We start from the raw sequence: 12,136 nt of genomic DNA, 5'->3' as shown, positions 1-12,136 counted from the left end.
CCCGCTATATAATTTTGGATATCATTTTTCTATTCGCAAATATATGACATCTTAAAAGTGTGCAATCAATGCATTGACTATAATATCTAATGAAATAATAACCCTTCATTTATCTTGAGATTTTTCAATACTATTTTACTATCGTATCCATATGAAATGTGATCATCAAACTTTTATGAATGGAATAATAATTATCTAACGGAATGCTCGATACCAAGAAATATCTATTGACGAACGAAGAAATCAGATGTCATGTCGTGAAATAAAGCAAAGGCTCACAATGTCTGAGGAAATATCTGTTAACGAACGAATAAATCAGACGTCATGTTATAAACTAAAGCAAAGACTCCATTTCTTTTTGAGGAAGGCATCCCTACTGAGAGGCAGCAAGAATACAAATAGCAGAAAATAAATAAATTAATTAAGAAAGAAACACAAGCAACAAAAACCGGAGATAAATCAGAACACATGAACCAAAGAACAGGGAACCGGAAACCTACAAAGAAAAGAAAAGCATAGCCCACTAGCGCCCTATCCCTCCTTCTCTCCTTCCGTCCGTTGTACGGTCCCCGTCCGTTTCCCACATTTTCCGCTTCCCCCCATCCATCCCTCCATTAACTCGCCCCTCGATTCCACCCCCCAAGAAAATCTCCCCAAACAATTTAGAGAAGCAGATCCCTAGTCCTCGAATCCTACCTCGACTATCCGACCAGCGCCAATCTGCCGCCTCCGTCTCAGGCGCCCCCCGGCGCGGAGTCTTGGCTCGGGAGATCCAGGACCCCTTTTCTTGGGGTGTTCTCGGCTCAAATCTTGCGGCTTCTGGGCAATGTGATTTGTCCCAGAGGCGATTCTCCGGCGCAGTAGTTGCTGAATCTTGCGAGGGGTTGCGAAGATGGAACATGTGATCGGGGGAAAGTTTAAGCTGGGTAGGAAGATTGGGAGCGGATCTTTCGGGGAGCTGTATCTTGGTACGGTCCTCACGGGGTTCACAGATCTTTCATTTGTTTCTGTCTGTTTGCGTTGCGAAGCTTTATATCTGGCCCGCTATTGGCTTAAGGTTGATTACATTGTTTGCAGGCGTCAACATACAGAGCAGCGAGGAGGTGGCTATCAAGTTGGTATGTGATGAACCTTTAGATTTTATATCTGTCATTGACTAAATATAAGCACGCAGTTTCGAAAACGGCATTGGTTAGCTTCTTTTGCGCTAATGTGAACAATTTTTCGGTCTACCATCACTAGAGTTATATGAGGTGCTGTAAAGTACAGATTTTGTGGACTAATCATACTGTTGATATTGAATGGTACTTAACAAAGGAATGATTTTCTTTTCAAGTAAAAGTTTAGATTAATGCCCCATCCAATCTTTCAAACACTGTCTAATCCAATCTTTCAAACAACCATCCGATGAAACTCATGATATTCTTTAATTTCTATTGTTTCAATTATTTCAGTACAGTGGGCAGTTGTTTGGTAGAATCTTCTGTTGAAGTAGTATTCCTCAGAAACATTGGTAGTTGTTTTCTTTCCCGCTAGAATTAAATGTGGTATATATAACCCGATGAACTCTATGGTTTTTTAATTGCTTAATTTTTACCTCCCAATGCATTGGGTTGCGGGCATAAGCAAGACCTATGCTCTTAGAAAGTGTAGGTATTAATTAAAGTAGTAACAGTCTTTTCAGAACTTGAGCATACAATTTTATATCAACATGAATTCCTAGTGTTAGGGCAGGTTACTGCCCCTGCAACTGCTAGCATCTGGACATGGCTGACTTACTCTTTCTGTCATCTTGCGATTTAGGAATCTGTTAAATCAAGGCATCCTCAGCTTCATTATGAGTCAAAACTATACATGCTTCTGCAAGGAGGAAGTAAGTATTAATACAAGAACTTGCTTTTTATTCTTTTTTTTACTGATTTTGATTTAATGCTTGATTTCAAACTTCAGCTGGGATTCCTCATCTGAAGTGGTTTGGAGTAGACGGGGAGTACAATGTCATGGTCATTGATCTTCTTGGTCCAAGTCTGGAAGACTTATTCAACTATTGCAACAGAAAATTCACTCTTAAAACAGTACTTATGCTTGCTGATCAGATGGTAAGTTTTTCTTACTGTATCATAGCATTTTGGCTGTTAATATTGGCCCACCTATTTGACATAATACCAACGGAAGTATCTATCTGCAAACTCAAATCTTATGTGTAATTGTTTTGTCATTTTTACCGCCAAATTAATGCATTCAAATATTTTTATACAGATTGCTAGGGTAGAGTACATGCACTTGAGGGGCTTTCTTCATCGTGATATAAAGCCGGATAACTTTCTTATGGGTTTAGGCCGTAGAGCAAGCCAGGTTGGTGCCATTCTTGCACATTTTTATTTGCCCGACTTGATCTATCAATTTTGTTTCCTTTGTATTTGCATAATTCGTAGTGGCATTATACTATTTATAGTTTTTGACCTGGTCCGTGATACGCTAAAGACAAGTTCTATCATCTGGTAGCTTGGCACTTCAAACAGGGTAGAAGCCAGGGTTGGGCAAGCTTGTGGCTAGTCCAGCCTGATCATATACTCTACTGGGCATTGGGCTGGGCCAAAAAAAATCACAAGCTTGCCCCAGTCCTGGCTCTAGTCCTGGGCCCTGGGTGAAAGCCTAGCTGCCCCAGGTCTGTTTCCACCCCCGAATTCAAACCCCTCAAATTATAATTAGGAGAGGCTAAATGGTATCACAACAGAAATTCACTGGGTTATAGATGGTCCTGTACAGGATCTTTTCTTGCTTTTTAGTTAAGCAAGAGATTCATCTCAAAACTGTTGCAGCTGATGCTGCATTATGATTATAATGACTGTAATGGTGCTGTACAACTCTACTTAATTCTACTCCTGGTGTTAAATAATAAATAGTTAACTTATATTTGTCATATGGGAAATAAAACATTTGAATATAAATGCATCAAGTGGTGAAGGTGTTACGACTTAGAAATATTGATAATTCAGCATTTTTCTATTAGCAGTCCTGACTACCTTAGGAACGCAGATATCCATACTTCTATTAGTCAAAATTATTTTCAGTGTATGCTATATAAACAGCTATTTAGTTTGGCTCCTTGTTACCTCTTATAAACGAAAGCTTGCATTTGTATATTTCTGTCTTGCACTCCCTAGCACCACGGACGAGGATGGCTATTTCAAACACAGTTTGTTTTAGTGATTTCTACACTTCTTTTTGTTGTGAACAAAGATATCTGCTAAGAAAACCGAGCGCAATCACTGTAACAGGTTTACGTTATTGATTATGGTCTCGCGAAGAAGTACCGGGACCTCCAAACTCATAAGCACATTCCATACAGGTACTTGGCAGTTTCTCTTTCAAATGTTCAAATGGAACTAATTTCTGGAAAATTGTTTTGGACTTCTAAGAGGCCCTTAACATATTTGCATATGTATGAATCGTAGCTTAGAAGTCGTTTGGAAGCCAGGTTTTCATTTCATTTGTAGCATTTTGAAATGAATACATGTATTCATTTCATTTACATTGTAATTTCAGAAATGGACACTTGTTTGGTTGCCACAGGAATTGTAAATGACAGTAGAATTCAATTCTGAATTTGTTTGGTTTCCACAGGAATTGTGAATGACAGGTTTCAGCTCGGAATTGTGATTACACATGGCATCATTTTGCTGGATTTCCCAAATGAAATGATGGCCCAATTCTGTGGCAACCAAACAGCCCACCTATGGAATTTTAAAATGAATTCCAGGATTCCAGGCTTAAATGATGGATACCAAACGACCTCTTAATGTTTTTCTTACTCCCTCCGTCCCATGAAATATGTCTTTAACTTTGTCTAAATTTGCATGTATCTAGACACCATTTAGAGTGTAGATACATCCAAGTTTAGACAAAGTTAAGATATGTTTCATGGGACGGAGGGAGTATATAATGTTAACAGCTTTGTAGTATAGTGTGATGCCCTAATTTCCAAACTCAATTGTTGTGTACGAAGTACACAAAATGTGTAAACACCACCAGGATGGCCGGGTTGCCACACCCTGTTGCCGCCGCCGATGGCTGGTATGTGAGATCGACACAAGGAGGATACAGTGGTAGTTTGTGGTAGCCACCGGACCTTGGATGCTTGTGGAGAGCAGCTGGACCTGAAGGAGAAGGGGACTGAGAGAGATGAATGGAGACAGAACTTCAGTTCAGTTCTCTGTTCCTTCCCTCTCCCCTGCTGCTGCAGCACTTCATCTTTCCTGGTACCAGTGTTGCTAGCTCGGTCAAGCCCATGTACAACCACCATCAGCCCAAGCCCAATGCAGGGTGTTACATGGGGGGAGTCGGCAGGTTGGCAAGGTGATTAGATCATAGATGACAGAGACGAACTTCGGGGAAGAAGACTAGAGTTCTCATTACTTGATTAAATCTGTTACGCGCTAGTCCTTTATATAGGACAACCGACTGGATCCACAAGTCGGTTCTCAATTCAAACTCAAGATCGAACCATAACTTCGTAAATAGTGTAAATTAATGTACACCGTTGCTCATCGGTGGAAAAGGATTTCGAAATGAAAAAAATATTCGAAAATATTTACACAAAAATGCCATTGTATTTGTGTGCATGCAAATTTCATGGGGAAAGGACAAGTTTTGTGCCTTGTTAAAAAGTAAGTTTGGTGGTTATAATTATTTTAGGATTACTTTTCGCCTTTTGTGTCCATGGCGCTAAACTTGTCCTTTTTTCATGAAACTTTACATGCACATGGAGGACATAAGCATGTTCATGCATAAAGAAACCGGAATTATTTGAGATTTTGTAACATCTTTAATGAATTTTCTCTTCATCCTGGTAGCATATGCTTCTGGTAGCCATTTTGCTGCCCCATAAATACACTATTTTTCTATTGAAAGTTTTGTTTTGTGTTTGATTAAATCTTCATACTTATTTGGATATGTATATTTGAAGCTTACATGTTTTTCTTTGCTACCATAGGGAGAACAAAATCTTACAGGAACAGCACGTTATGCTAGTGTAAACACCCATCTTGGAGTAGGTGAGTGTTGCTACCTCTGAAAATGCGTTATATCTACATCGGCAGTATTAGTAAACTAACCAAAAAATACAGGGTTATTAGAAATTCTGCAAAGTAGTTGAACAATCATAGTTCTTTTGATGCCTAAAGTTTTTTCATACCACAAAGTCAGCAACAATGTACACCTGACTAGGGAATTTGCCCTAATATTTCTGGAAGTCCTTAATTTTTATAAGCTTTGGTTAATCGCATGACTCTTCCGCTGACTGCTGATACATGTTATATTTCTGGGTTTTCTCTACAGAACAAAGCAGGAGAGATGATTTAGAATCTCTCGGTTATGTTCTGATGTATTTCTTAAGAGGAAGGTGGGGCATGTATTACTTTTCTAATGGTTTGAATTCCTTTTTAATGTGCAATACATTTCACTGATCTATATTAACTTGTCTGCCACAGCCTTCCTTGGCAAGGTCTGAAAGCTGGCACGAAAAAACAGAAGTATGACAAAATTAGTGAAAAGAAAATGTTAACTCCAGTTGAGGTAATTAAATGTGGTTTCGATGTACAGAAGTTTTGATGTATTTGGACTTAGATTGCAATATAAACTTGTTTAACACTGTTTGCTTAATTTTGCATAGGTTCTTTGTAAATCTTATCCATCAGAGTTTGTTTCATACTTCCATTACTGCCGGTCTTTGCGATTTGAAGATAAACCAGATTATTCCTATTTGAAGAAACTCTTCCGAGACCTAATGATCCGTGAAGGTACTCTCAATACATATAGTATTTTGAAGTTTCTATGCATCTACATCCTTCATGTTGTCTGATGGATACTTACAGGGTACCAGTCTGATTATATATTCGATTGGACTGTATCAAGGCAAGCAGCAGAGAATAACAGATTGCGAGTATGTCCGCCATTCCTCTTCCCAAACCAGTTTTAGTAGTGCAAGCTTAACTGTACTGAATGTATAGCATTTGTTTCCTCGCTGCCAGCCAAGTGGAAGGACAGGTGGGTTGGTGGGACCATCTGCAGAACGGGCTGAACGGACTTCAGGTTTGCAGTTATATACACATTTTGGAAAGTTCATATTCAGAAAATAAGGTATATGCAAAGTAAGAGCTTTGTGTTTCCTTCTGTGTTAACAGCAAGACAGGATGTTCCTGATAGATTCAGTGGTTCAGTGGAAACATTTGCTAGAAGAACTGGCTCTGGTTCTGGCCATCATGGAGAAAGCACGAAGCACAGAACCCTATTGGATTCACTGCTGGCGCCCAAGATGGTTAGAGAAGTGCTCAATTTATTTTAATAATTGTTTTATTTTGTCTAAAAATATCTTGAACATGCACCATGCACATACTTTTGCATGGAAGCAACATTTGATGGTTAATATGGATTTATTGGATTAAAAGGGTTACAACATCTTTTACATCTATGCTAGGCTGCTGATTCGGATAAAAGAAGGCCTACATCATCTCGGAATGGCAGCACCTCGAGGAAAGCTCTCCTGTCAAGCAGCAGACCAAGTTCTGGAGAGCCCAGTGACCCAACACGCACTAGCCACCTAATCCCAACCAGCAGTGGCAGCAGTCGCCCATCAACCACTCAGAGGCTTCACCAATCAACTGGGCTGGAGGCCAGGTCCTCATCGTTATCGAAAACTGCGAGAAATGTCCATGATGATCCCAATCTAAGGGCATTTGATCGCCTTACAATTAGTGCAGACAGGAGGAAATAAAGGTTTGAAAAGTAAAAAGATGTCAATTGCTGTTGTGAGCAAGGGCACTTAGAATTGATTCAGTTCCAGACGATGCTCACTGATCAGCAAGATAAATGTTATCATGGACACGACATGCTGAGGAATGCATAAATCGAAGATGGCACGTGGGATCTTGCATAGATGGTCGATCGTGCTAATTCGATGTCTGTTCTTTCAAATGGTTAAAGAATACGTTTTACGCCATTCTGAAGGGCCTGGATAGGCTGCATTGTTTGGCCGTGCTGGCCCAGTTGATGTTAATGTTGACTCCTGACATTTGTAGAAATGTTACTCAAATAAAACAGTTCATTGGACATTCAAAAAGATTCATCTGTTTGTTATGGAATTGTATATGTGCATGAAAGTGATGATGCATGAATTTAGGGTTTAGTTCATTGTGCATCTCTAAAGAAGTTTACATGTGCAAAATCTTAACTTACTCCTGCTCTTTTAGCTTTCTCCTGCAAAAACATGATCAACAATTTACTTTTTACATGACAATACTTTCAATTATCTAGTGTCCGTTTTGTGTTCCATGACATATGGCTAACAGCTTAACCAGTAAACAATAAAGGTAATACTGTCGATCTTTGTTCCAATTTAGGTTCACAAGGGTGGTAGCTGCACTTTAGTTCACACAGTACAACTACACAACTGATTGATATTACCTCCCACTTTCAACGACTCAAGCATTATGGCATATACCATGACTAGTCGCATTATTTTCAATAATGGAAACACTGCATTTTATGGTGTATAAACCCTTGTCTTTACACCAGAAAATGCACACGGCCAAATATTATAGAGTTAAGAGCTATATGATGATGTAAAAGTTCTGGTAACTATGACAGCGTGGCAGCGCCAACTGATTGATGACATGATACAATGGACAACCCAATTACAAATGTGTTAATGTGCAATAGGGTTGAGTTTTTCAATTTACCGAGTGAGAAGTCACTACATCATAAACTGCACCACATCTTACAAGAATTGCTATTGTTCTTCAGGAAAAAGAAGAATCACTGTTATAATAAGAAAACAATCACTGTTACTATCCTGAGCAAGGCATCCCCTTGACTTTTTTTTTTGAGGAACCTACAGCAGGAGAGACTCCTACTGCACTTAAATTAAAAAGAAGGTTAAAGTTACAACATATTTACAAGGGTCCTATTTTTAGGACCCCATAAAGGACTGAAAAATATTACACTCTTATTTCTCTAACAAATGAATCTATGTTGTGTCTAAGGTCTTGCTTCACCCTAGACTTGAGAAGATCCAGATCCACACTAAGCTGAGCAAGCCAATAATGAATGGAGACATCAACATTATCAAAGTGTTTCCTGTTTCTCTGCTTCCAGATGTTCCAATCCCCAAGGATGACATACTCCAGGAAGAAAGGCTTTCTCCAAACATTTGCTGCAGCTATGATCCTATCAGCCAACGGCAGAGTCAAGTCCCATGTAATACCCATAGCAGACCAGCACGTTTTACTGAACGTGCAACTGGAAAACAGATGATCCCGATCCTCTCTTTGCTGCATACATACAACACAGTTTGTATTTTCTATTGGACACTGTCGTCGAGTTAGCAAATCATGTGTGTTAAGTCTATCAATCATTAGAAGCCACGCAAACACCTTGTGCTTCATTTCACACTTCGATTTCCAAATAAGTGGCAAGCATGCCAGTGGTTTGATCTCCCTGAAATAGAATTTATAGAACTTGCTTGCTGCATATTCTGTTTTTCCCCAGGCATATGTCCATACGTCAGGAGAGTGAGAATCTCTGTCCAAAACGTCTAACAATACAGATAAACTGTCTAACTCCACACTAGCTTCCATTGAGATAGGCAAATGAAAATTACTTGATGGGCGGCATCCCCTTGACTTGACAAAAGATTTTCATGTTTTGTTATTTAGTTCCAACACTGAAGCCTGAACTTTGAATGACAAAAACACATCACTGGAATCCAGAATACAAGGCCTATTTAGACCACAGTAACAAAACATGTTACGTCAAGAGCATGTACATACACATGGAAACTTGCAACAAAGACTAGCAGTACATCAGTCATCGATACAATGAACCCCAATCTTCAGCACATGTGACTTATTCTGTTATATCAAAGCAAAGTTTAGCTTCATCCCAGGGACCATTGATCTCGAACTTGTATTCTTGAATCCTGATAAGCCAGTAAGGGCAAACAAGCGAGATGAATACAACAAGCGCCAGCAGTAAAATGAAGAGCATCCGATGCAACTGGTACGTGACACCCAAGGTTATGACCATCAGAGCAAAGGAGAACAGCAGATGGAGTCTACAGGAGTACTTCTTGATACAAAATGTAACCAGTGGCGCAAACAGGAAGACCTGCAAGGAGAAGAGCATGATAGCAAAGACGTGCAGCCAAGATGGCAGACGCGAAGCTACAAGAACAGATGCTACTATCGATGCGTTTAAGGAGATGTTGCTGGTCAACTTTGGGTTGTTGAGTGCACCTGGAGGTCTTATAGTCGAACCAGAATAATCATGCAAGAAGAGATGAACCAGCAGAAGGAACACAGCAAGTGCCCAGATTGAATCCGAACTGATGGACCTAGTGAGGGTATGACAGATTGGTGCTAAAACATAGAGGCCACTGGTGAAGAATGATATGTTGAGGACATATCTTGAGAGTAGCTTCAGGGAGAATGGACTCGTTGTGAGCAAGAGGACCAAGAAACCAACAAGCACGAGACCAATATCGAATTTCAAAAGGGTTATCTCATCAATGGCCAAATTCAGTGTATGTGTCCACGTCGAAACCACAAGAGCAACGATGCAGAGATACTGGGAAATGGAGACTGAGTCGACCATCACTCTGAGGAAATCCCTCTTGACAACATTGGCATTCATAACCATCTCCTCAAGGAACGAGTCGTCGGTGTAGTTGTCATCGTATCCTGGTTGCATTCCCCCATAGGCTACCTTTCTCCACTTCGTTTGACATAGGATCGGGTTTTTTCCCGTGCCCTTCATGCCTCCTTGCTACAATGTCTCGCCCACAAGGAATCTGATGGGTTATACCGAAGTTGCTGGATCTTTGATAATATATCCAAAGCTGGCCATCCTTTGACTAAATACCATAAGCTAGTTGTTTGGGTTGATGATATATTTTCAAGGATGTCTTTGCACATACAGAACAGATATCCTTTCAGAAAGACAAAATCTGTTCTTGTCCTGTTTGCTGGGTCGCCACCGCTCCAGCAAAGAAGGAATCGCTGGCTGGGGCTCTGCCTGCACCTGCAGCCGATTCTGCTACTTCATTTCCTGAAGATTGATTCCATATTCTCTCTGCTACTCAGAAATTCCACATCACAGACCTAGGGTTCCAAGATAAAGTATCCATTAAAATTGTGGGCTATATAGGAGAGAAGAGGAAAATTGAGATAGGGGGTGGGGTTTACCTTGCTCTCTCTGGCGTGCTTCTTTCGCTGGCTGCCGGTAGCTGTTCGCCGGAAGGTGTGGCCCTCGCTTGCGGGCGTGCGTACGGGAGATGAACAGGACGTGCGACTAGGGAGGCAGATTCAGTAGCAGATGCCGGTAATGGAGCGCACGCTGCCTGAATGGAAAGAGGGATCACGTGGATGGGAGGCAGGTTCAGGCGCTGGGAATGGAAGGCGGGGACGGGAGCTGGGATGTGATGAGAGGCGACGGCGGGACGAAAGTCGTCGGCGAGTGGGCGCGGCGGCCAGCGGGGACGGGAGGCGACGGCAAGCAGAAGTTGAGGCGGAGCACGGGAGCAGCACGGTCCACGGATATACGCGAGTGGAGCGCCAGCCGGTGGCGGGGACGGAGGTGGTGATCGGTGAGGCGGTGGACGGAGGCAACGGCGGCGAGGTCAGGTCCGTGCGGGCTGGCTGAGATGTGCGTCAACGAGCTCGAAACGGTTCGTGCCTTCGTTGGCCGTTGGGCCTTCCATAAGCCCATCTACAATGGGAGGCGCTTAGATATGTGCTTAGATATTCTAAAAAAAAAAGATATGTGCTTAGAAAAACAAATCAAACTTTTTGCTAAGCATTGTTGATTACATAAAAGGTGCTTAGTTAGACATCTATCTAGTACAAATAAGCACCGTTGCTTAGCTAAAAAAATAGTTTATTTTTGTAAACACCCCTCTAAGCATCTTTCACTTTACATGCTCTAAGTTCCGCCAACTGGTCTCCTCCAAATTATACTACCTTCGTTATATGATCGACCAACCAAGTAGTGTCAGTCCCGTTAAAAAAACCAAATAGTGTCAGTCCCGTTAAAAAAACCAAATAGTGTCAGTGGGGCAGTGGGGTGGGTTTAGATGGTCAGAGCTCCCCCACCCATATGCATGGGCAATAAAAGAAGATGTACAAAGTTCAGCGACACCATTGAAAAAGTAATACCACAAACAACATGATGTTTGCTTGTCTAATTCTCAAGTAACATAACTAATGCTTCACCGCCCAGATAAGATTAGTAAATTGTAGCAACATGCCAATTTCATGTGGGCCCCACTCATCACATAGGTATCTAATGGATATCTATGGAGCAAAATCTCCACCCATGTCCAACCCGTGAGTTCGCATGTATCCACCCTGTGTAATCAATGGGCCTGATATCCAAGAATACACAGGTCTATGATGATATTGTCATCTTAAGCATGAGATAATTAACCAACCGAATTTAATTCAGTTAGTATGGCTAGAAGCTTAGAAATTAAATTAATAAGCACTAACCAAAAATCTCGACAAATCTGTAGTTTCGACACCGATCTCGGTTTGGTGTCTGTTTTGTCATTTATTTTTGCCTACCCCTAGTGGGTAGCCTAGTAGACAAGTCGTTTGCTTGTATCGTTCATTTTCTCCAATTTGGCTGACATCGGACATATAATTTGATTATTTACCACATTATAGTTGGGCTATTGATCATTATCCCTATTTTTCTCCGTCATGTTAATATTTTGCATGCTTATTATTTTGACTCACTCTTGCATTGCAAGATGACAAGTTTGAGAAAGTTTCATTCTCTTCCCTATATCGTTTGTGTGCCACTAGGAGTGAGCGCCACTAGAGACCCTTGCCTCCTCTTTTCCCGACTTCCATGTTCCTCACCTTAGATGATGATGTCAGCCTTGCCATGAATTCCTCCTCTTCCTAGCCCACCTACTGACATGACTTACCGATGTTAATTTTATGCATCGTGATTTTTCAAATATTTTTTGCGTTCCTCCACCCCGAGTTGAAATTTCCAAGGGATTTTAGATGGTTTTTGGCTGATGAACCTTGAAGGTTTTAGTTTGGGCTAAAACTCAACATAACAAGGCTTAATT

The 12,136-nt window shown here is 41.0% G+C and overlaps 2 protein-coding genes across 2 annotated transcripts; one reads left to right on the top strand and one right to left on the bottom strand.

The window, feature by feature from the left end:
• Positions 1–508: 508 nt before the first annotated feature.
• Positions 509–7,137, top strand: LOC124690293 (casein kinase 1-like). Its single transcript, XM_047223693.1, has 14 exons — positions 509–968; positions 1,078–1,118; positions 1,804–1,873; positions 1,951–2,099; positions 2,260–2,355; positions 3,282–3,377; positions 4,997–5,057; positions 5,341–5,404; positions 5,493–5,577; positions 5,675–5,801; positions 5,877–5,944; positions 6,033–6,093; positions 6,186–6,319; positions 6,479–7,137. Exons 1-14 carry the CDS (start codon positions 893–895, stop codon positions 6,773–6,775), a joined length of 1,425 nt encoding a protein of 474 aa, XP_047079649.1. The 5' UTR covers positions 509–892; the 3' UTR covers positions 6,776–7,137.
• A 1,270-nt stretch (positions 7,138–8,407) lies between these two features.
• On the bottom strand, positions 8,408–10,511 carry LOC124687669 (phosphatidylinositol N-acetylglucosaminyltransferase subunit C). The gene is made up of 3 exons (XM_047221430.1): positions 10,242–10,511; positions 9,918–10,157; positions 8,408–9,886 (listed from the first exon to the last, which is right to left on the bottom strand). Exon 3 carries the CDS (start codon positions 9,811–9,813, stop codon positions 8,905–8,907), a length of 909 nt encoding a protein of 302 aa, XP_047077386.1. The 5' UTR covers positions 9,814–9,886; positions 9,918–10,157; positions 10,242–10,511; the 3' UTR covers positions 8,408–8,904.
• Positions 10,512–12,136: the final 1,625 nt, after the last annotated feature.

This window comes from Lolium rigidum, chromosome 2, assembly GCF_022539505.1.
Source record: "Lolium rigidum isolate FL_2022 chromosome 2, APGP_CSIRO_Lrig_0.1, whole genome shotgun sequence".
In the NCBI taxonomy this organism is placed as follows: Eukaryota; Viridiplantae; Streptophyta; class Magnoliopsida; order Poales; family Poaceae; genus Lolium; species Lolium rigidum.
The sequence above is the reverse complement of the archived record's forward strand: the minus strand, read 5'-3'. Positions and strand labels throughout refer to the sequence as shown.